Source organism: Pelobates fuscus, chromosome 9 (genome assembly GCF_036172605.1).
Source record: "Pelobates fuscus isolate aPelFus1 chromosome 9, aPelFus1.pri, whole genome shotgun sequence".
Lineage (NCBI taxonomy): Eukaryota > Metazoa > Chordata > Amphibia > Anura > Pelobatidae > Pelobates > Pelobates fuscus.
The window spans coordinates 163,926,452-163,952,058 of NC_086325.1; the positions used below are offsets into that span (position 1 = coordinate 163,926,452).

Sequence of the window (25,607 nt, forward strand, 5' to 3'; positions counted from 1 at the left end):
TGTTCCAGCCTCAATGAATTCTCCGGTTTGGGGGGCATCTCCAGTGGTGGAGTGGTCGTCAGTTTGGTGCTCTGGTTTGTCTTCCCATCATGTGGATGCGGGTATGAGAGAAGTCGCTGCAGCCTTTTTCTGGCTTGGTACCGCGGTAGTGTCTGTTGTGCATCAGAGTGGTGCAGAGAGAAGGCCCCATGGTGTCGGTGAGGATCCTGCTGGTCTGAGGGTCTGCGCTCAGGTAAGGTGCCTGAGCTAGAGGGTTGCCCGGCGGGCTCGCTCTCTGTTGAGTGGGAGCGGGTACTTGTGTCCGGGTAGGTTGGAGCAGTTTCCCGCTTTGACGGCTTGTTGTGTCTGTGTGGTCGGGTGGCCGCATGGTAGACTCGGAGTGGGAAGTCAAAATGGCGACGGCGTGTAGCGGGCCGGAGCCATGAGGCCACCAAACGGGTTGCTCGGCTAGAGGGTACCCCTCTGTCACATAGGGTCGTGCAGAAGCTTAGGTAAAGCTGGTCCAGGATTTCCAGGGGATGCGAAGGTAGATGACCGCCTGTGTTCTCCTTCTGAGTGCCTTGCCGGTCGGCCATCTTGGATTGGGCCCAGCGGCACTGTCACCCCGCAGGCCTTGTGGCTAGTCTCCCTTGCCCAGACGTTTAATCCACTTGTCAAGTGGGGACCGGGATGACCCCACCGGTCCAGGGGGGGGGGTAGGAGAGTAACGAGGTCTTGTGGGGGTTCCGATGCCGGAGTGAGCGGCCGCCTCACTCCGGCCCTCGCCTTAGTAGGCCGCAGCCGGCGGTACAGTCGCTTGGTCCCGACGGGTTCCAGGGAGGTATCACCCGGTAGAGGAGAATACCCCCGGTTCATACAGTGCCCTCGGTGGACGTTTTAGGCTGTTTAGCCTCCGTTTGTGCCCTTTGTGCCGCCTGCCCGGCGGGAGCTCTTCTTCCCCACGTCTGTTCGGCTTGGCGGTCAGACTCCGCCCCCTCAATAGCAAACCTCTCTTGATGACCATCTTTTATATTATTATAGCTGATGCTCAACGTATAAAGAAAAAGTGATTGTCAGCTCAATAGGTTAAACAGCAGGATATTTGATATTTGCATTTTTGCTATATTTCTGATGACAAAGAGGAGTCTTTTTGTGTCTCTTTAAATATTGTTTCCACTGGTGTTCTGGGTGTTTTGCATAGTATTTGTTAAACAGCCAGATGTATAACACTTTGCTTCAAGATAACCTGTTTAATTGTTATGGTGTTTTTTTTTTCTTGCAATGCTGAACCCCAGTGGCAATTAGATATTGTAACGGATCGCCTGGCGCTTCCTGAGGACTCCAAGCACTCTGGCAGACACCACAATCACTGAATCCGAGAAACCTTTAAATTCTCCCAAGCATATGAATGCTGTAGACCATTGAATAGGAACCATACGAATAGGCTTGTACTCCTAGCAGTCAACTGGAACAGCATGCAATAAATCCTTCCCCCAATAATGAGACGACACATCACTTTGAGGGTAAAACAGGAACTCTGGACTGGCTCATCCAGCCTGGCTTTTATTACACTTGTACACTTACAGGCCACACCCAGGGGGAGGCATAAAATAACCAATCACATACAGGGTTCCACCCACACATCCCCTCCCCTCAGATAACAGTAAACCCAATTATACGGCACACATTTTTAGCCAGGTTCTGGATGTACCCCAAAAACAGGGGGTACACCTTTAAATCCAGCATCGCTGGATAGCCCTTATTCAGGGGGACAACATATCCAAAAAATCATTCATTCGGATAAACGGTTCGGGAGATATGGGGTTCCAAAGATTTGACCGACCGCATGGGTAAAGTATCCGAAAACAGTTCCATGCATTTTGGCCCTGCGGTTGGTCACAAACAAGGGAATGAAACAGACGAATTACTGGTGTTATAGAGACTAAGAGGGATTCGCATGAATCCCCTAGTTCGTGAGTTTCTTTCTACCGAACGGCGGGCCGTTCGGTAGTTTCCCCACGAAATCCTGAAAGTCTGGAGGTCTCAGCGGTGTTTGCCTAGTCGAGTGTCCGATTTCAGTTCCAGACACTCGACGGCAAAACACCGCTGTTCGGTAGTTTAAGATGGCCGCCGCCACGTGTTCGGCTCCAACGTGTAATTGGAGGCACACTTATTCCTGGGTGGTCTGGTTGTTCGGTAGTTTCACTCAATATACTGAATGGAGTGATTCTACCGAACAATCAGATGAATGCTGCATACAAATCACCCAGGATAAACTTAACACACAAATACACATATAATATTACAGGCAGTACACTAGAATATGTATCACAGTCTTAAAGGGACAGTAGTCCCAAAAGTCCCAATGTGTCCATAGATGCTGTTAAAAGGGCCAGTAGCAGCAATATACAGTACAATATGCCCCAAATAACCCAGGGGCCATAGTCAGTAGGTAGGAGGCTAGCAAACAGGCTTTTCCAGGGCCCAGTGGCGAGGTTGGTTTCGCCACAGATATGTTTTAATTATTTTCAATAAAAGTGTTATATTGTCATCTCTTCAGTGCCTGCTTTTATTTTTATTTATGTACACAACAATCAGGAAACCAACATGAGAAGACATTCATGAGATTCACTTAGTCTGTCTTACAAATAGGGATGTGCATGGGCAACAAATTTGGTTAGGTTCGGCACTTCCGAAATTCGAGACTTCGGCAATTCAGTACTTCCAAAATTCGGGACTTCAAGCAATTTGCCACTTCGGTTCGGTCGGGCACTTCCAAAATTCGGGACTTCGGCAGTTTGGCACTTCCGGACTTTGGCACTTCGGGGCTTCGGCACTTCCGGACTTCAGCAATTCGGGAATTCACCAATTCCCTAACCCCTACACCTAACCCTAACCTTACCCCTACCAATTACCCTACCCCTAATCCTACCCCTACCCATAGCTCTAACCCTACCCCAAACCCTACCCTTAACCCTCAATTTGAGAATCAAAAGAGAAACTATAAGGTTTTTTTATATACCATAAATCCAACATAAAGTTTGGGGACTTTTAACCTCTTATGGGAAGCAAGTCTGTGCTTCCCAAACAAGGGTATAGAGGAGAGGTGTGTATTTCATCAAGTGTAACAGCAGGACACAGGGGTAATGAAATAAATTAAAATATGATCTTTTAATAGTATCAAGGGAAGAATACTTAACTGTATAACAAGAGTAAAGTCAGATACTTAAAAAACTATATCTGTTGCTTTAAAGGCTATAGACAGGATATATGTTGACTTGTTGTTGTTTCTCGCATTGAAAAATGAGCCAAAACCGGCAATTCATTAGAATTCTATTATGAGAAAAAAGGTTTATAGAAAGCAGACCCTAAAATTAAAGACCCATTGCTGAAAGTGTACAAATAAATGAACTGCTGAAATAGATATAAACATGGTATTAGGAAAATTCCTGTTGTTATTTTAAGTGGTAATGACTAGAGATTTCCCGAACAGTTCGTCGGCGAATAGTTCACGGCGGGCGAACATATGCGATGTTCGGTCTGCCCCCTATTCCATATCATTGAGTAAACTTAGACAACCCCCCCACCCGCCGCTCGGGGGTGGGGGCGGGGGGGGTTGTCAAAGTTTACTCAATGAGATGGGGGGACCTACTGTCCTCCCCCCGGCCCCCACCCCTGAGTGGTGGGTGGGGGCCCTAAATACTAAGAAGGGGGGGCCTAATGTCCTCCCCCCTGGCCCCCACCCCTGAGTGGCGGGTGGGGGCCCTAAATACTAAAAAGGGGGGGACCTAAAGTCCTGCCCCCTGGCCCCCACCCCTGAGCGGCGGGTGGGTGCCCTAAATACTAATAAGGGGGGGACCTAAGGTCCTCCCCCCTGGCCCCCATCCCTGAGCGGCGGGTGGGTGCCCTAAATACTAATAAGGGGGGACCTAAGGTCCTCCCCCCTGGCCCCTATCCCTGAGCAGCGGGCGGGGGTCATAAATACTAAGAGGGGGGGGGACCTAAGGTCCTCTCCCCTGGCCCCCACCCCTGAGCGGCGGGTGGGGGCCCTAAATACTAACAAAGGGGGGGACCTAATGGCCTCCCCCCTGGCCCCCACCCCTGAGCGGCGGGTGGGGGCCCTAAAAAAATGTGTGTCCCTCCCAGGTGACTAGGGGTCCCCAAACCCCTAGTCACCCCCTCCCCCCCAAAAAAAAATTAACCCCCTACCTACCCCCTCACCCTAAAAATAATGAGGGGGGACCTTTAACTAAGTACCTGTAAAAAAAATAAAACTTACCATTCAATGTTTTCTTTCTTCTAAATCTTCTTTTTTCAGCCCCAAAAAGGCCAAATAAAAAACCGTAATAACCAACGCAATAAAAAAAAAAAAACGCTAAAAAAATAATCCATGTTCACCCGGCGAGGGCTCCGCGCATACTGAGCTCTGCAGGGCGGGGGAAGGCTTAAAAAGCCTTGCCCCGCCCTGCAATTAGGCTCAGAGCACTCTGATTGGTGGGTTTAAGCCATCCAATCAGAGTGCTATGACAGGTAAATGAAGAGACTGACAGGTAAGTCTCTACATTTACCTGTCACAGCACTCTGATTGGTTGGTTTGAAATCCACCAATCAGAGTGCTCTGTGTCATTTTACACAGCGTGGGAAAGTTCTTTGGAATTTTCCCACACTGTGTAATTTGACTCATAACTCTCTGAATGGTTACTTAATCCACCAATCAGAGTGTTATGAGTAAAATTACACAGCGTGGGAAAATTCCAAAGAACTTTCCCACGCTGTGTAAAATGACACAGAGCACTCTGATTGGTGGATTTCAAACCAACCAATCAGAGTGCTGTGACAGGTAAATGTAGAGACTTACCTGTCAGTCTCTTCATTTACCTGTCAGAGCACTCTGATTGGATGGATTAAACCCACCAATCAGCGTGCTCTGAGCCTAATTGCAGGGCGGGGCAAGGCTTTATAAGCCTTCCTCAAAACTGCAGAGCTCAGCCTGCGCGGAGCCCTCGCCGGGTGAACAGGGTTTTTTTTTTTTGCGCTGGTTTTTTATTTTTTGGGTTTTTTTGTTAATTGCGTCGGTTATTATGGTTTTTTATTTGGCCATTTTTGGGGCTGAAAAAAGAAGATTTTAGAAGAAAGAAAACATCGAATGTTAATTTTTTTTTTTTTACAGGTACTTAGTTAAAGGTCGCCCCCTCATTATTTTTTTTTGGGGGGGAGGGGGTGACTAGGAGTTTGGGGACCCCTAGTCACCTGGGGTGGGGGCCGGGGGGGAGGACATTAGGTCCCCCCTTTTTAGTATTTAGGGCCCCCACCCGCCGCTCAGGGGTGGGGGCCGGGTGGGGAGGACATTAGGACCCCCCCTTTTAGTATATAGGGCCCCCACCCGCCGCTCAGAGGTGGGGGCCAGGGGGAGGACCTTAGGTCCCCCTTTTTAGCATTTAGGGCCCCCACCCGCCGCTCAGGGGTGGGGGCCAGGGGGGAGGACCTTAGGTCCCCCCCTTTTTAGTATTTAGGGCCCCCACCCGCCGCTCAGGGGTGGGGGATAGGGGGGAGGACATTAGGTCCCCCCATTGTGATTTATGGCCCCCACCCACCGCGCAGGGGTGGGGGAGGACAGTAGGTCCCCCCCTCATTATTTTTATGGCCCCCACCCACTGCGCAGGGGTGGGGGCGGGTGGGAGGACAGTAGGTCCCACCCCTCATTATTTTTATGGCCCCCACCCACCGTGCAAGGGTGGGGGTGGTGGGGGAGGACAGTAGGTCCCCCCCTTCATTATCTTTTGGCCCCCACCCGCCGCCCAGGGGTGGGGGCCGGGGGGAGGACAGTAGGTCCCCCCTCATTATCTTTATGGCCCCCACCCGCTACCCAGGGATGGGGGCCGGGGGGGGGAGGACAGTAGTTCCCCCCCTCATTATCTTTATGGCCCCCACCCACCGCTCAAGGGTGGGGGCCGGGGGGAGGGCAGTAGGTCCCCTCCCCCATTGTAATTTATGGCCCCCACCCGTCGCACAGGGGTGGGAGCCAATAGGTTGTTTTTTTTGTGTGTTTTTTTTACAGTGAGCAGTCACTGGCTGCTCACTGCTTACTAGACATGCCCCTACTCGTGGTATAGCGAGTAGGGGCAGAATTTACTAATACTAAGTAATCTTTACTTAGTATTAGTAAATGTGGCTGAAAGACCAATTTAGGTCTTTCAGCCTTTTAGTAGATAACTCCCTAATACCGTGGGAATTAGGGAGTTATCTACTGAGCGGCTGCAAGATGCAGCCGCGGATCGGAGTTTGCATGCCACAGTCCAGGTGTTAGTCCCCTTGAAACAACTTGTAGGTTTTAAAATTCGCCTGCCTATTGAAGTCTATGGCGGTTCGCCCGGTTTGCGGGTTCGCGAACATTTGCAGAATGTTATGTTCGCGACATCACTAGTAATGACAAGACTTTTTTTCAATAAAAATACTGGTATGACTTAAAAGATGATCAACTTTTTTAGAAATAAATATAAAATCATCTTTAGGGGGTCCTAAAATATTAAAGGGACTCCATAGACTGAGATCATCCCAGTGAAGTGGTCTTGGTGCAATGTCCCCATCTTTTTATCCATGCAACTGAAAACATTGCCATTTTGCAGTAATGGCAATGATCTCATTAGTGTTAAATTAAACTCAGTTACGGCTCCAAAGACTCTCTTAGAGAACACTTGATAAGAGCAGCGTGGTGTTTTTGCCCCTGATGCTTCCCTATATGTAAAAGCATTGGATTTGCTGAGATCATCAACCTTGATGATCTCAGCCAGGGAGGTGGAGCAGTAAACAAACAAGCTGTTGGATGTAAGGAAAGTTAAATGTAAGTTAAACTTTTTTTTAACCCTTCCATTGTGAGGGGGCAATTATTTAGGTAGGGTACAATATAGCATTAGGAATACATGTGTCCCTTTAAAAAACTAATTAGTGAAGAGTTTAATAAATGGAGATAATATACAAAACATATTCATGAATAAAGAAAAGGGTTTATTTATCTGTAAGCAATGCAAACATTCAGTTACTAAAAATGTCACATATATATCCCATGCTTCAAAACACGAAATATGATATATATAATTACCTCCCACACTTCCAATGTCATGTATATATTATGATGTCCCTGTGGACTCCTGTATACTGGTATGAACACTAGAATATTAAAATTCGGGATTGGTGAATATATAGGAAATATGGTGAATTCTGGGAGAACTGTGGAAAAGTGATTTCTTGGAATTAATGCATGCATCAACAATGTATGTTAAACTGTATTCAATGGTCTATAGATATAGGCAGGAGTAACATTATTTACAACAGTTAGTTTTCCCAAGCATTGCAATACATCAATCTTTAATTTCCTATTGTGAAAAAATAAACTAAAAACCAGAACAAAAGGTATCCAGTGTAAGAAGCTGTTAAGGGAAGTGTGTGTGCAATCAATCTGCTCTGTGTGTTGTAATACAGGTTTCAAAAACCTTGACATTTTGTCATAGTAAGCACTATTTAATGCAATCTCAGCACAGCATGTTTTACAAATTATTTTCTATCTTAATAACTGAGGTATTAAAATATTCCTGATTCCAAAATGCATAGAAATCTAGATTCACGATGTGGAGTGGTACTCAGTAATCACCGTACTTTCCCTGTTTACCATACAGTGCTATGATGATGGGAGCTATGCCTGACACCGCTACAGCTTTAAGGCCCATTTTCCATACCATCCCTACTGCAAGCCTCTACAATTGAACGCTACAGCTTTAAGGTACAAACTTGGAGTTCAGAAGATGCTCCACCGGATTTCTTTCACCTTTGCCACTAGATTACTTCTTTATAATAATGTTTTCATTGTTATCTATAGTGTACTACTGTAGTATCTTATACTTGCAGCTACATGCATTAATTAATAATCTGGCTGTTTGGATTAGATTGGCAAAATTCTAAATTGTAAATCACAACTTGTCCCCTCCCACTCCTCCCCCCATGCTTGCCACTCCTAGCTGTAAATACATTGCTATAACTGTTTACCTCTACTCCCTCCCTAGGCCCATTTCCCCTAACATCTCTACTGCAAGCCTCTACAATTCTACTCGGCTCAACCCACCCACCCAACCACCCACCCGCCCGTCCTCTCGCCCACCCGCCCACCTGCCCCTCCTCTCGCCCACCCAGGTTCCCCCTAAATTTATAGCGGCCCACCCAGGTTCCCCCTAAATGTATAGCCTGCTCCTCCAGCTGTTTGAGATTATTACTCACTTACCTCTTCATTCCCTCTATATTCTACCAACAGCTGCAACTCTCTGTTTCCTTATTTAGCCGTCACTTCAAACTTCCCCTGCTACCTCTTGTCTCAAATCCCCACGGTATCCTTTAGATTGTAAGCTCACGGGCTATCTACCTATGCACTTTGTATAAAAGAGCTTAAATGGCAACATTTCAGCTTACGGGGAAGCCCCTTTCTACCTTTTGTATTTGTGTGTGTATATTGTATGTGCTCCACTAATTGCACAGCGCTGCGGAATCTGTTGGCGCTTTATAAATACCAGTAATAAATAAATAAACAATCTTCTATTGTATGTCCTTGATCACAAGGGAGCAATAGCAAAGGTTTTCATCTCTAAAGAAAAATATGTGCTGAATCGGAATGCCGATCAATCATCCAGGCCACCCCGCTGAGGCCATGCAGGGAGCACTGTTTCAGTACTCAGAGTCTAGTCCCGTGCCCTGGTGATCTATTGTGGGATCGCTGTGCTCTGCAGCAGTATCGAGTGTAGATAACTTTGAGAGACAACCCGCAGTTCTGGCATTCACTCAATTACTCTTTCGCTGGCTACAGAACTAGGAGGTGCCAAGAAGTGCTAGGCAACTGCAAAGGAGTGTTGAAAGTGATCTGAAACTACAATATTCCCTCAATGTAAGAAGGTTGCACAGGGCCAAGGTCTGTCGATATCCCTGCTGGCTCAAGGAGGGCCCCCTCACAGGCAGAGGACCAGACAGGGTTCCAGTAGGTCTCTGCCGAGCCTATTCCAGAGGCATCAGCTTTTGCAGCCTAATGTGTGATATGGATCTGCCATTCTCTCTCAGTTGCATATAAACTACGTAAGTTAGTGAGAACCACAGAGTATGAACCACAGATCAATTGCAACAGTTTATGACCTCTGCAGAGATGGTGAAATGGGAGAGAAGTTCTTGCATAAGACAAAAATGTATTAAGTCAATAAGGAATACAAAATCAAACTAACGTATTCCATCAATATGAGCACAAACTGTCTTCTGTGTGTTGAGTAACAGTTTGAGTGGCAATGCTCCAGTGACTTCAATAAACAGGTCTTTTTGTTAGCTGGGGGACAAGATAGTAGCTTGTTTGGAGTTTAACAATTGTGTAATAAGTAAATCTTTATATTGCTGAATAGTCAGATACAAATGCCACACAATCAGTCATAGTTACATCCAAGAATTAAAACCTGTTTTGTTGTTTTACCAGTAACTCTATCACACAATCATTTCACAATACTTTATCCGTGTTTGTCAAACTATACTGTATATCCCAAACACTTAAAGGAAGCTTTTACTTATCTGGACATTGTACTATTGAACATAACATTGAATATCGCAAATTCCTTTTTATTTATGTGACATTCCGTTTTCTTTTACATTTATATTAAATATTTAGCAATTAACACCATAATCCAGTTCAGTCCTGGCACGGTCATGCGCTGAAGTTAGAGAATCTGAAACATTGTTACTCTTTCTCTTCCAATTACTAGATCAATAATTGGGAAGGGCAGAGCTTATAATGATGCTTGACAGTGAGACAATATGGAGGCGGCAGTTCCAGGATAGAAGCATATACAGCAGTGTGGATTTTTATCATTTATTTTATGTTTCACACCTCACAAACACATTGTGGGGATATTTATGGGATAATAATAGTAAACAGTTGAGAATGGCCCACTATTTCAACTCTCAGATCCCAAAGATCGTTATCGTGTAAGTGAAATGTATATCATATAAATAAAAAAATCACAATTTGTTCTAAAAATAGATAGTTTATTTTTATATTCAAAGAATAATAATAAGTAACATGCGTGATAATAATCAATGGAAATTCAGTATAACATGAGTATGCAATACAATATGGTAATATAAAAAAACATCTCCCAATGGTTAACTAGTTTAGAATCTACAGCATTAGCCGTCAAGACAGGATTTACGACTTTTCTTCACAGAGAAAGAATGTGAAAGTTTCACACAGAGAGTAGAATGCAGCGTAAGGTTGTAAAAACTTAGCTGACAGAATAACCCTTTCAATGCTGCCTAGACCTCTTCTAGGCATTTAAGATCTATTCTTATGTAAGTTTAAATAAAATAACATTTTACCAGTTCATTAGCCATTTCCTGGATCCATCCAATAAAGAAATCTACCAAATTTATAAGCAGAATTTTTTTTTAATTTGCCTAAACAGATTTTATCTTATTTTATAGCAAATCAATACAGCTGGATAAATATCACGATGTGCTAACATGTGATATGTCACATAAAAACAGAATCATTGTTTTTTTTTTTATCTGCAGAATAAAAAAAAATAATAATGTATTTCTTATTAACTAAGATTTCTAAATACCGAAATCTGATCATGATTTATCCAGTCATATATCATGCTATTAGAAAATTGTAATTAATTTAAATTAATTAAATGAAACCAGTATAATTACCAGTAAGTAGGTATTTTCATCAGATTGGTAGGTAGTCTCAGGAACTTGTTTGTCATGGGTCTCTTTCTCTGCATGGAGTGTAAGAGTTTCTGAGTGTCATGGGCCTCTCTGCATTGTCCCCGACTGATCACTTCTCTGCTTCCTTTGCATGCCCTTGCATCTGCCTTGATATTTGATTGCTCTGATTGCCGATTGCCTGATTCTCTGAATCTCTGAATCAATCTCTGAATGACCCTCTCTTCCCTTTGTCTTAACTTTTTAAAGGGAAAGTTTCTCTGTTCGTCACTGGCTATAGACCAATGGGAACACTAGAGCTGGGATTATTTTTTTAAATAGCAACTTAGTATTTGGTCTATAGATGGCAGTCTCGTCCCACTAAACATACCTATCCAGGAAAGAGTTAACTTTTCCTGTTAGCTATTTTGACGTAATTTTGGCTTATCTATATGTTGCCATAATTTTATGTTCACTTGTCATTTCAAAGCCTTTTTTCTCAGTTTTGTCCAGACTATGTGTCTGCAAATTCTGCTATAATTTCTAATATGACAGTTTGTGAACTAAGTTTCACCTTAAATTACAATGGGAATCTGTTAGATATAGAAAGTAAAATTAAATTATTTAATCTTCTGTCACCTATGTCTGGGTTTAGAATTTATTCTATTCCATTAGCATTTTAGACAGTCTGTCCATCCCCCGTTCTCATTTCTTATCAACTTGGTTTGTATATACTAAGCATTCCTTAGCAAAGGCGAAGTGGCTGGTTTTACAGAATGATACATACATGTTATTTCTATAAAGTGAAAATTTCCCTTTAAATGTATTCTTTGCACCAGTCAACACAACACCCCTAGCGGTGAAGTCTCAATCTGCACTGCCCTAACTTTTCCTAATTTGTTGCAAATGAAACCTAATACCTTCAGCAACTTAATTTGAAATACTGGCTGTGTGTGAGTTTTATATAATGTCAGATGACTTTTGCATTCCTAAATTGCCACAATCCATTATTTGCTGTGAATATATTGGGTTTAACATATTAGGGTCTTCCGGACCATTTCTATCCTGATAATAATACAATCCTTTTCATCTCCTTGAATTCTTTCTAACTCTTTTAATAATTGAATCTTCACACGTCTCCCACTGCAGGAAACACAGGCAGTGCTATTCTCTGCCAATTGCCAAAATATCTGAGAAAGGAGATTTTTTTTCATTATGGGCCAACATGATCAAACTGGATTGGGTTTTCCAATTAAATAATTTCAGTCTAAAAGCTATTCACTTTGAATTCACTTTGAACTCCAGACAACTCACACTTTAGAGAATAACTCTGCAAGTAGTCTGTGACGTTTACCAATGTAGTCCAATGAAATTTCCCACTTGGGGAGCACTTTGTCCAACTCAGACACTTTATTGAACCATAGCACAGCTCAGCCCTTTATATTACACAAAACATTATTTGATGTGTAATCATGCAAATGTACTCTTACAAAATGTAGGTAGAAGTACAAATTTTGTTATGAAAGTAAATATCCACAAATATAGGCCTGTATGCTTTAATACAAGAGTTGAGCGGACACCTGGATGTTCGGATCTGGCAGGTTCGGCCGAACTTTAAAAAAAAGTCCGGGTTCGGGCTCGAACTTGAATCCAAACTTGACCCCGAACCCGTACTTTTTGGCACAAAAATGCCTCTAAAAAACTCCTGGAAAGGGCTAGAGAGCTGTAAAAGGAAGTAAAATGGGGGTAAGAGTAGGACAAGTGCCCTGCAAACAAATGTACATAGAGAAATCACTTATAATAACATAAAAATGTAAAATACAGCTGAGCCATAAAATAGCACTAGATGGAATCTTGGATTTTGGCTTTGGAAGAACATAATTCTAAATCTAAAGCATGGCTGTCAGGAGGATCACCAGAATTATCCATTTGAGAGAGGGTTGGAGTGCAGGGTATTCTCTTTCATTGTTCAAACTGAGCTTAACTCCTGATGCATGGAGAAAAGGCCTTCACAAGCCTCTACTAATGTGTACATAACTCTGATCAATTACTAAGTGACCCATAGGTATATATATATATATTTTTTTTTTTTAACTGGGGTAGCCCCCAAAATATTGGGACATATACAAAAAAGAAACATTTGCAGCCTGTGGTGCATTTCTTGCAGTCCTGATGCATGGAGAAATGCTCAACTCCTGATGCATGGAGAAAGGGCCTTCACAAGCCTCTGCTATTGTGTACATAGTTTATACTAAGTGACCCACAGGTTGAGGAGGCGGTGACCGTGGCGGTGTAGGTGTAAGCGCTGTTGGAGGAGGATGAGGTAGCTAACACTGTTTTTTATTTATTTATTTATTTTTTATTTTATTTTTTTATTTATTTTTTTAATTGAGTTAGCCCCCAAAATATTGGGACATATAAAAAAAGAAACATTTGCGGCCTGCGGTACATTTCTTGAGGAGGCGGTGACCGTGGCGGTGTAGGTGGAAGCGGGGGTGGAGGAGGAGGATTAGGTAGCCAACACTGTTTTTATATATATATATATATATATATATATATATATTATTTTTAATTGGGGTAGCCCCCAAAATATTGGGACATATAAAAAAAGACAACTCTGTTCCGCAGAGTAGCTGTTGACATTATAGTTGCGCAGGAACTTTGTTGACTCTAGAGCACCTCGGGCAAATGGCACATCCCCTTGACGGCGACTTTGCATTAGGATGTCATCCATATCAACTTTTGATGCCAGTTTCTGCGCCTACCATGGTGACCACGGGTAACGGGGAATAAGGGTTCCATTCCATACAGGGACCCTAAGAAACGGCTACCACATGCAAGGAAGGCAGCAGAGGCGCAAATAACCCACTCTCGACGCGGAAAGGTAGTGACGACAAATAACAATACAGGACTCTTTAGAGGCCCTGTAATCGTAATGAGTCCACTTGAAATCCTTTAACTCTGATCAATTGGATCCCTCCTGCTCTGGTGCAGAGCCACTGACCCGTGCGTGCTGCAGCTGAAACTCCACTATCGCATGCTGCTGCTCGCACAGTCTCATGAGGTGGTGAGCGGGAAGGCTGAAGTTATGCTGCAGCGCAGACAGGCGAGCAGCAGCAGGGTGAGAATGCCAAAAGCGCGCACAGACAACCCGCACTTTCTGCAGCAGCTCTGATATATCTGGGTATACACAGTGGCATCACAAGGGCCACCCAGAACTGGCTCAACTCCCATCAATCGAAGTTCCTGGAGGAGATCACCCAATTCGTCATGCTAGAGCACTTTTTCAATGTGCTCCCCAATGAGAAGGCGACGACGCATTCGTATGTCAATCCATATTAACTTTCGATGCCATTGACTGCGTCAACCATGGTGACCATGGGTAACCTGGAATCAGGGTTCCATTCCATACAGGGACCCTGAGAAACGGCTACCACATGCAAGGAAGGCAGCAGGCGCGCAAATGACCCACTCCCGACGCGGGAAGGTAGTGACGACAAAGAACAATACAGGACTCTTTAGAGGCCATGTAACTGTAATGAGTCCACTTGAAATCCTTTAACTCTGATCAATAGGAGGGAAGTCTGGTGCAGAGCCACTGACCCGTGCGTGCTGCAGCTGAAACTTCACTATCGCCTGCTGCTACCCAAACAGTCTCTCCAGCATGTGCAAGGTAGAGTTCCACCTTGTGGGAACGTCGCAGTGAGCGGGAAGGCCAAACGTACGCTGCAGGGCAGACAGGCGAGCAGCAGCAGGGTGAGAACGCCGAAAGCGCGCACTGCCGCTACAGTGAATGTCACATCCTGTTCCAAGTTGCGGATCAGTCTGGTGATGGCTTCTGGTAGCCAGTACTCTTTTTACTGAAGATGCATCAGGGTCCTGGTATGTGGCCACACAAACGCTCGTGCTCAACACCAGGGGGCGTGCAGTTACCTTGCACCAGACCCTGCTAATCCATTCCACACTGTGACTCCTAACTTCAACATCAGGCATACTGGGTCCCGGTCGTCCGACTGCCCATCTGACTGTGAAACTACGAATGGATCGTTAAATCTGGTATGAACCCGAACTTTGCAGTTCAGGTTCGCTCAACTCTATTATGGATCCTTTGATCTCTACATGTATTACTTGGTTAACTGGTAATTCTCAAGCTAATACATGCTGACGAGAGCTAGGGGACTGCCGCTACGCTTTTGCACCCTGCTCCCTCTAATGCTGTGCTGTTGCCTCTGTGCGACCAGCGCCTCTTCCTCCAAATTGCACATGTCACTCGCATGACCTTGATTCCATGTGGGGTCTAGAACCTCATCATCCTCCACATCATCTTCCACCCACTCCTCAACCCTGCTCCCCTTGGCGGTATGCACATTGCAGAAAGCCACAGCAGTTGGCACCTGTGTTTTTCCTGCATGTAAAGTCTGCAAAGGACATATGGAAATTGTTTTAGAATTGTATCCAGGCAACAGTTTTTCCTATAAACTGACCTCTCAGTTTGACTTGTGAGGGTAGTGCCCCAGAATTACAATATTGTTTAAGTACCTCTTAGCTATTGATCACTGGTTTAAATATAGCAGCTTGTTATCTGGTAGTTTCTAGTGTAGAAAATATCAATCTGTTTTCTATCACTTAGATCTGTGTAACAAGTGTTGTAGGTGTGAAACAATATTACAAGTGACCGATGTAGTAAATTTGAATCAAAGTTACGCTTAGATTTTACTCTCAGATATGAACTGCAGGCCGCAAATGTACCATTTAGCAGATTAGCACCAAAACAATAAGAATTTTAACAACTGCGCAGTAAGCGCACAATTTGACGCTTCTATTTGACTCTCAGATATGAAGAGCAGGCCCCAAAATTTACTATTTAGCAGATTAGCAGCAAAACAATTAGAATGTTTACCACTGCGCTGTAAGCGCACTATTAGACACATCTATTTGACTCTCAGATATGAAGTGCACCGCAGGCCGCAAATGTACTATTTAGCAGATTAGCAGCACAACAATTAGAATGTTTACAACTGCGCAGTAAGCGCACTATTAGACGCTTCTATTTGACTCTCAGATATGAAGAGCAGGCCCCAAAATCTACTATTTAGCAGATTAGCACCCAGAAAATAAGAATTTTTATAACTACGCAGTAAGCGCACTATTAGACGCTTCTATTTGACTCTCAGATATGAAGAGCAGGCCCCAAAATTTACTATTTAGCAGATTAGCAGCAAAACAATTAGAATGTTTACCACTGTGCTGTAAGCGCACTATTAGACTCTTCTATTTGACTCTCAGATATGAAGTGCACACCCCAAAATGTACTATTTAGCAGATTAGCACCCAAAAAGTTTTAAGTTTTAAAACTGCAATGTGACAGCAGTATTTGACGCTTCTATTTGACTCTCAGATATGAAGTGCACCCCACTAATGTACTAGTTTGCAGAATTCTTTCCTAAGCTGTCCCTCACAGTGGTAGCATCCTCTCCCTACACTAATAAGACCTCATGTGGGTGCGGCGCTATGCGACTCCAGCTTATATATAGAGCCTAGGTCACATGCTGCACTGGCCAATCACAGCCATGCCATTAGTAGGCATGGCTGTGATGGCTTTCAGGACACACAAGTCAAACGCTTGTTGATTGGCTGCCCTGCAGCCTTTCAAAACATGCAATTAAATCGCCGAACACCAAACTCCAACCCGAACATACAGTGATATGTCTGTGTTCGGGATCCGAAAGAACCTAATGTTCAGTACAAACCCAAACTTTACAGTCTGGGTTCGCTCAACTCTATTCAATACATCAAGTTATAATTCCCTGTTCTAAAAAAAAACAAAAAAACACATAGCACAAAATTTGACCCGTGTAACTCTCAACAGTTAAAAGAGACGTGTTTACAAACTCACCGCTCCCTATGGTGAAATTCTCGTTGCTAAATACCGGATATTCAGTTATTGGCATACAGTCATGGCTGCCTATTTAAGGTCGAGGGGCTTGTTGGATTTTACACAGTGCATTCTATCTGTTCTGGAGATATCATTAAAATCAGAGACAGGAAGATTCACAATGAGAAGCAGCTCATGGCCATCACTAAGTGTCCTCCTATCGCTGGCCACCATGATGTGCTATGCTGAAGACACCTGTCCAGGTGAGCTCTGAATGACCCCTTACCCTAATCTGTTATTATATTTATTTACTGAGTGGAGAAAGGCAATAGGGGTTAATTCAAATCTGTAGTGAGCTGTGATGAGCTGACACCTGACTACAAAATTAGGACAGGATAAAAGATTTACCTAAAATGGTGATTTTTTGCTCTAACATTTTATATATTTTACTAAAAGTTTACAATACTTTGTAAAGAAAGTTATTTATTTTGCTATTATGACAACATGTATTTATTTATAAAATATTTTACCAGGAAGGATACATTGAGATTTCTCTCATTTTTATGTCCTGGGTCCACAAAACATTGCATTGATACAATTGGGTACAATAAAATACTAAAACAATATTAATACACAACCTATACAAAATTTAAGATAGAACAGATAAGAAATATATCGTCAACCATATTCTGTTTTGAGATTTGTAGAGAGGGATTTGTGCGGAAGGTCGTTCCACAATTGCGGTGCTCTGTAAGGAAAAGGAGGATCGGGCTGCTTTCTTTTTATATTGAGGTAGACTAAGTAAAGTGTTGGTACTGGATCGGAGGTTATAGGAGGTGGGAACAACCAGGGAGAGCATTCTGCTCAGATAGGGTGGGAGCTTCCCAGAAAAGTTCAAACAGAAGGCTGGAAAGTTGAAGGGTGCGTCTGGATTCCAGCGACAGCCAGTTTAGTTCTTTTAGCATGTCACAATGGTGGGTCCTGTAATTACATTGTAGCACAAATCGGCAGAACGAGTTATACAATGTGTTGTGTCATTAAGGTGGGATTGCGATGGAGATGCATATGCTACATCCCCATAATCAATGATTGGCATCAGCATTTGCTTTACAATCTTTTCCTTTACTGCAAGGCTTAGGCAGGATTTGTTTCTGTACAGGGAACCAAGTTTTGGATAAAGTTTAGATGCAAGTTTTTCTATGTGGAGGCCAAAAGATAGATTGGGGTCTAACAACATACCCAAGTATTTGAAAGAGTGTAGAAAAGTGGTGGAGCGCTGATTAAAGTGAATTTCAGATAAGTTCTGGACTCTTTTTTTGGCTTTATTTGGGATTTTTTTGAAAAACTGAATATTTACTGCATATGGAAAGCTTTTTATGTGTTTTAAATATATTTTTAACAATATTGGAATAAATTTGAACTTTTTAACCTTAATGTGTCATATAAGGAGTTCATAATTGATACCCTTTATTTCTGTTTTATATTCATGTGGACCATCATGATGGGATGAACAACGTAGGATACATATTTGGCAAACCAAATTGGACTTTTGTTTATTTTTCACCATTTTTGGGTTCTTTTTACCCTGCAAAGACTTTTTTACCTTTTGTATTTTTTATTAGGATATATGGTATTATTTCTTGAATAGATATATACTACTGTTTAGAGAAGAAGAGTTTAAAAGTTATTCTGTTATTTGAAAGAGTGGACTGCGGTCAGTGTGCTATTTTTTCGATGGATAGGTGAGAATTGTGCAATTTGTGTAATTTGTGTAATTTAGATACTGTTCCAAAGATCATTGTGACAGTTTTGTCAGTGTTTAGGAAGAGTTTGTTTTTTGCGATCCATTTTTCTACCTCTGTAAACTGGTCTTGGAGCACAGCCTCAAGCTGCGGTAGATTGGATTTGCTTGCATAGATTACTGTGTCGTCTGCGTACATGTGTACATGACTCCTTACAGACATTCTCTCCTTATAAGGTTTCTAGAACTTTCCACATATTAACAATTATAAGGTGGGAGCAGGGTTCCATCAATTATTTATTTTTAAATAAATGTATAAATTTAAATGTGTTGTTTCAGTAGCTTTAAGGTTTTCGCATTATTGATTCATTCTATATATATATAAATTATGTGTTACTTTCTGGGCAGATGTGAAGCTTATTGGCGTTGGCGAGTCGGACAAGCTGGCCATTTTGCGAGGATGTCCGGGAATTCCTGGAACACAAGGAATACAGGGAGTGCAAGGACCAGCAGGACCTAAAGGTAATAGTTGTATCGACCCAGAGGTTAATTATCATAATGATGTCACTGCGTCCCTTTTCCCTATGATGTATCCTTTGTTTTAAAATCCAAAAATATATGTGACACACTATATTATAAAGTGAGAATTTAAGGTAAATTCTAAATGGTTTATAAAATTTAAGGTCAAAATAGCAGAACTGGAACAATTGAAGTCAGCTATGCTTTCAATACAACTACACTGGCCTTGAACTTTAAATTCACTTCAATTCTCACCTTAATAAATAACCTACTACTTACAATGTGAAATGCTCTCAGACACAATGTGTCTTCCTAACCTTTATGACTTGCTATATTTTTAGGGGAAAAAGGCTCGCCTGGAATTCCTGGGAAGATAGGACCCACGGGGGTTAAAGGTAAAGTAACTGGCCATCAATGGGGAGAATACAGAATCACATCATCATATTAGATTGCAATTTCTATCAGTCAAGGGTCTGTAATATACACATATTGCTGCCTATAATGCTTTATATTCAGACCACCTTGCTCAGCTAATATCATATAATATCATGTATAGTTTAATGCCAGTTATATACAGAGAGAGAGAGAGAGAGAGAGAACATTTTTATGTTGTGGTTTCAACCTAAGGTGGAGGTTCCACAACTGAACTTCTGTACCTATCCAAGAAGATAATAAATTGTACTCCGTGTAATTTGTGGACATTTTAGAGATATTCAGTCTATCATATCTTTATTTGGTAGCTCCAGCTTCCACAACCCATACCTCCCTTTTTACAGCCAGGTACTGATCAGGGTCAACACCATTAAAAAATGTTATCATATGATATCATAGTAAGCCATGTGTCAGATCTTTAAACATTTCATTGGGTGCCCCAAGTTCATGGCTGCAGGAGGTCCAGGTGGAAGCCATTGAGTTGTACGCTATGTTGACATTTTGTATTGAAAAGGATAGAAAGAAAACACAAAATGCTTAATAAATATATTGGGGGGGTTTTCTATCCACAGGCGATAAAGGTTCCCCAGGTGCACAAGGTCCACAAGGTAAGTCAATTCACAAAAGTCTCAAACTAAAAAAACCTGGCAACAAAAATCTAATAAATTAATGAACTCTAATGAATACATTAGTTCTAAAGCATGACCAATGTCTGAGCCAGTAAATCATTAGAGAAAGTGATCATTCTCAATGTATTATACGTTGGGCTTTTATTACAATACAGTCTGATAGTTTGTAAGAATCATTAAAATTGTCAGATCTAATTACTCTGTATGAAAATATTAACATGATTTGTATTTTCTGGTTTGGGTTTCTGCAAAATGTAAAATAAATGTTTGTTAATATTTCTCTGTGCAGGTGACAAGGGAAATTCCGGTGTACCGGCCCCTGGAAGTAAGTTTGACATTTTATAAATTAAAATAAATCCATTTAGTTTTGGTTTGAATCAAGTACTCAAAGCATTGTGCATATAGTAAAATATAAGTAGAAGCCTTAGTTTATAGCAAGATTTAACCTCCCTTTTTGATTGGCTGCATTAAACTGCATCAGGAAGTCAAGCAGGCTAATCATCCAATCAGAATCATTTCACCAATCTCTATCTTCCAGCTGCCCAGAACTGTAAGGAGGTCTTGGACTATGGAGCTTCTCTGAGCGGTTGGTACACAGTATACACAAGCAATGGGCTTCCTCTCACTGTGTACTGTGACATGGAGACTGACGGAGGAGGATGGCTAGTAAGTATGGCCACTAAGTTTTACTTTCCTAGCAGACTACAGCTAGGGCAGACATTATACAGGTTGGTAAAACAGGCAGTTTCCAGGGCTGCTCTTAAATAGAATAAATATGTTCTACCAGCAAGATTATTTTAGTGCTTTATGTAACATTGTCACCATAAATCTGGATCAGGGCCGTCTTTAACGCGGGGCAAACGGGGCAGCTGCCCCGGGCCCTGTCCCTGCTGGGGGCCAAAGGTAGCTGCCCTGTTTGCCCTCTGCCCGCAAACTATGGGGGCCCATTGGTTGGCCCATGCACTTAGGGCCACCCGGTGGGCTTGTGTCACCAGGGGCCCGGTTGGGCGCTGTGGTGCTTTAACAGCACGACCGGGCCCTTGCTTTTTGGCAGCCGGCTGGGAGGAAGTGACAGCCGCGCGTCACTTCCTCCCACAGAAACAGGAGCCGCGTGGGAGGAAGGAGCTGTTCCGGAGGGGGCCAGGCCGGGAGAGAGCGAGAGCTTAACTCCCAGCCATCCCAGCCAGCCCACTGGACCCCAGGGAAGCCACCCTCCAGGAAAAGGTAAGAAACTGGAGGGTGGTTAGCAAATTTTGCATGAGTGTGTGTCAGTATGTATGTGTGTATGTCTGTGTGTGTCACTATGTCTGTATGTGTGTATGTCTGTCAGTGTCTGTGTGTATGGGTGTTTCAGTATGTCTGTTTGTGTGTATGTGTGTCAGTATGTCTGTGTGTGTGAAAGTCTGTCAGTGTCTGTGTGGTTCAGTATGTCTGTCTGTGTGTATGTGTGCCAGTATGTCTGTCAGTGTGTCAGTATGTCCGTGTGTGTGTGTCTGTCAGTGTCTGTGTGGTTCAGTATGTCTGTGTGTGTCAATATGTCTGTCCGTGTTTGTGTGTTTCAGTATGTCTGTGTGTATGTGTGCCAGTGTGTCTGTAAGTGTGTCGGTATGTCTGTGTGTGTGCCTGTCAGTGTCTATGTGGTTCAGTACGTATGTGTGTATGTGTGTTTCAGTTTGTCTGTCTGTGAGTTTTAAAATTTCTTTATGTGTGTATGTCTGTCAGTGTCTGTGTGTTTCAGCATGTCTGTCTGTCTGTGTGTATGTGTGCCAGAATGTCTGTCTGTCAGCGTGTCAGTATGTCTATGTGTGAGTCTGTCAGTGTCCGTGTGGTTCTGTATGTCTGTGTTTGTCAATATGTATGTCAGTGTCTGTGTGTATGTGTGTTCCAGTATGTCTATCTGTATGTGTGTATATGTGCCAGTATGTCTGTCAGTGTATCTGTATGTCTGTGTGTGTGTCAGTATGTCTTTGTGTATGTGTGTGTTTCAGTATGGCTGTCTGTGTGTGTCTCTGTGTCAGTACGTCAGTCAGAATGTGTCTCTGTATCTGTATGTTGTCCGTTTGTGTGTGTGTCGGTGTATCTATATGCAGTCAGTGTGTGTACCTTTGTATCTGCATGTATGTCAGTGTTTGTATCTGTGTATCTGCATGTGTGTCAGGTTGTGTATCTGTGTGTGTGTCTATGTGTGTGTTAGTGTATCTATATGTAGTCTGTGTGTATCTGTATGTTCTTGTGTGTATCTATATGCGGTCAGTGTGTATCTGCATGTGTGTCAGGTTGTGTATCTCTGTGTGTGTCTATGTGTGTGTTAGTGTATCTATATGTAGTCTGTGTGTATCTGTATGTTCTTGTGTGTATCTATATGCGGTCAGTGTGTATCTGCATGTGTGTCAGGTAGTGTATTTGTGTGTATCTATATGTAGTCAGGGGGCCAAGTAAATGCTTGCCCAGGGTCCAATCAAAATTAAAGACGGCCCTGATCTGGATTCATGTTTTTTTTACATTTAAGAAGCAATCCACGGCCCAGATCACCAGAGCTTATCCTTTAAGAAGAAATGTGGTAAGTAGCAAGTAGCATACAAGATTAGGATTGTTTTTATAAAAGGTTGCGAATGCATGGAACGGCCTTCCAACGGAGCAGGAAGCCGTTAATTAAATGATAATATATAAGAATACAAGTTGTTGTTTTTTTTCATATCGAAGAAGCAAGTTAGATTGGCTTATTTGCCGTATTTGCTTTTAAAATTATATATATATATATTAGATCACTATATATAACCTGTTCCCTGCGGCCAATGATAAAGTTAATTCCCCTGGATATCAGAGTAAAGCTCAGTTTAACCCGATCACTGACCATCTATTAGAACAAGGTCACACAGATAGAGAGCAGAATATTTACCATTGCTTGGAATCTATCCCCTTATTTTGTAATTAGGTTTTCCAGAGAAGGATGGATGGGTCGGTGGATTTTTTCCGAGATTGGAATTCTTACAAGCGAGGGTTTGGCCACCAGGCCAGCGAGTTCTGGCTGGGGAACGATCACATTCACCAACTTACGTCCACAGGTAATATTCATGTTTCCTACTGCAATACCCCACTGTGGTTCTTAACCTGCTTTTTACATACAAGAAATATAGCATAAAATGTATCAGAAACCTGAGATGAATAGTTAGCACAGTGACATAGTGAGAATAATTAAAGAAATAGTACATATTATTTCTCTCAATGGGCAAACAGTGGTAGGCTCTGAGCGTCAACTTACTCAGCTGCAACCCGGCTAATCCTTATCGAACTGCAGTGCAGCAAGAAAGGAAGCCGTGAAAAAGAGGTACGAGATGCCGGAGCCCCAATTTCTGGGTTAAATCATTGTAAAACAGTTTGAACCTGAAGGTAAGAAGGATCCTAGTCTCCTGCACCCAAAGCAACTTAAATACGTTAATTTGTTATGGAGGTTGGGATTGTTCCTTTAATTAGTATTTCATGGTTTAGTTTTTGGGATATTCCTTATACTTTAATGAGAGAGTTGTGGCAATTTAAAATAGCAGCTGATTTGTAGAATTGTTTCAAGGTGATAATTTTAGCCGAAATATTCCAAATCAGCCTTTGATTCCCAACGTCACTGCTAAGAAAATATCCATAAATCTAATTTCAGATTCCGTGTCACTTTCCTTCCTCCTCCTGGCAGACACCCAAACAGATACATAAACAAACCTCGACCGTGTCCGTCAGTATGTGATTGTACATGGTGCTTTATTCCATGTTTATCTTCTATGGATTCTTTATAAACCATGTTGTTTTGCCCAGCGCTGCACGTAATAAATAATAATTCACTTTTCTGATAGGAACATACGACCTCCGCTTCGATCTCATGGATTTTGAAAACAACAGAACTTACGCCACATACAGCAACTTCAAAATCGCAGGGGAGAATCTGAATTACACTCTGAGTTTGGGGTCATTCACTGGAGGGACAGCAGGTATTTTTAATGGTCTATTAACTTGCTTCTTAACCAGTGGTACATGCACCCCACGGGGTACACCAAGATGTGGTCGGCTGGCCATCTTAGCGCCCCCATGAGGCGGCTGGCTGTGCGCCAAGGCAAAGCAAACACCTGCTTACCTGAACAGCAGGTTCTTCCCCTGGCTTAATACAGTGTCTGGGGGGAGAATGGAGGCACCAAAGGAGCTGTAATCTTAATGATCGTCCAGCTCTGCTCTCTCAAGCAACCTGCAGTGATGCCAGGAGCCAGGTTATGACATCACTAAACAGCACGCGAGGGAGCAGTGCTGGAGGAACATGATTACGCAAGCCCACTCTGAACCTCAGAGGAATGATCCACTCCAGCTCTTCCAAAGGTAGAGAGGCTGGGTGGACTTAAATAAAAATATTTAAAAAAAATAATAATGTGTGAGTGTTTGTAAGAGAATGTGCATGTGTCTGTCATTGAGTGTGTGTCTGTAAGTGAATGTGTGTTTGTCTGTCAGTGTGTGTCAAATCAGTGAGAGTTTGTCTGTCAGTGAGTGTCAAATCAGTGAGAGTGTGTCTGTCAGTAATTGTGTAAATCAGTGTGTGTCAAACCAGTGAGTGTGTGTCTGTCAGTGAGTGTTTGTGTCAGTGTTCTCTGCGTGTAAATGTGTGTGTGTGTCAGTGTACACTTTGTGTGACTATCCAGTGACATCCAGTATTGTTTAACAAAGTTAAACTCAGTGAAACAGCAGGAAGCACCTATAGTGGCTGTCTGGTAGAAAGCAACTGGAGGCAGTCTTAACCCTCCCTAAAATCAGAATGTTTTCAGTTACAGGGCTAAGGGGACCGCGTCAATGAGGTGAAGTGGGCCCGCTGCCTATAGTGTCCCTTCAAGGTGCTTTTCTGACATCCTGATGATGTTTTGGGAACTGCAATAATAATGCCTAATAGACTATTTAAATATATGGAGAAGAGAGGGTCACAATACACAGTAAGCCTCTTTAATATATATGTTAAACGTTTAAAGCACATATCACTGGAAAGTTTATGTATTTAATGGACTGCGCTAGTTGTTTACACATCGTCTTCTCTTCCATTTACAGGTGACTCCTTCAGTGTTCACAGAAACACACAATTTTCTACCAAAGATAGAGATAATGATCTCCATACTACTGGTAGCTGTGCCAATGTTTACAGTGGTGCCTGGTGGTATACTTTGTGTCATTATTCAAACCTGAACGGACTGTATCTGCCGGGAGATCACAACAGCTACGCCAACGGGGTAAACTGGTTGACCGGCCGTGGTCACAATTACTCATATAAGATATCAGAGATGAAGATCCGACCTCAGTCTAGCTAACTGCTAACTGGCAGTCACTGTATACGTGGAGGAAAACAATGTATTAGAACATCAAATTGTGCCCCATATCAAATGTTGACTGTCATCAGGCAGATGGTCAATCAAACTGAAGGTCGGTCATGTAAAAGTTTGGTAGTACAATGTTTCTCTCTATTCTGATGTGTTTATTTAAAATTATAAACACATAAACATTAAAATTGTGATTCATTCATATGCAGAAATATGACACTGAGTAATCAATCAATCAATCAATGTTGTCAATCAATCTGAATAAAACAAGAAAAATAATATATGAATTGGTTACTGCTGTTTTCATGTAATTTTCCTGATATCTTAAGCTCTCACCTTGTCCCTGTCATCAAGGGTTTTTGGTGATATCTCAG

General features: G+C 42.6%; 1 protein-coding gene across 1 annotated transcript; it reads left to right on the plus strand.

Annotated features, from left to right (window-relative positions):
• The first annotated feature begins 16,714 nt into the window (after nucleotides 1-16,714).
• LOC134573288 (ficolin-1-B-like) lies at nucleotides 16,715-25,239 on the plus strand. The gene is made up of 9 exons (XM_063432947.1): nucleotides 16,715-16,839; nucleotides 18,726-18,839; nucleotides 19,178-19,231; nucleotides 19,841-19,876; nucleotides 20,187-20,222; nucleotides 20,436-20,563; nucleotides 22,833-22,962; nucleotides 23,740-23,874; nucleotides 24,968-25,239. The coding sequence occupies exons 1-9, from the start codon at nucleotides 16,758-16,760 to the stop codon at nucleotides 25,222-25,224; spliced, it is 972 nt and encodes a 323-aa protein (XP_063289017.1). The 5' UTR covers nucleotides 16,715-16,757; the 3' UTR covers nucleotides 25,225-25,239.
• Nucleotides 25,240-25,607: the final 368 nt, after the last annotated feature.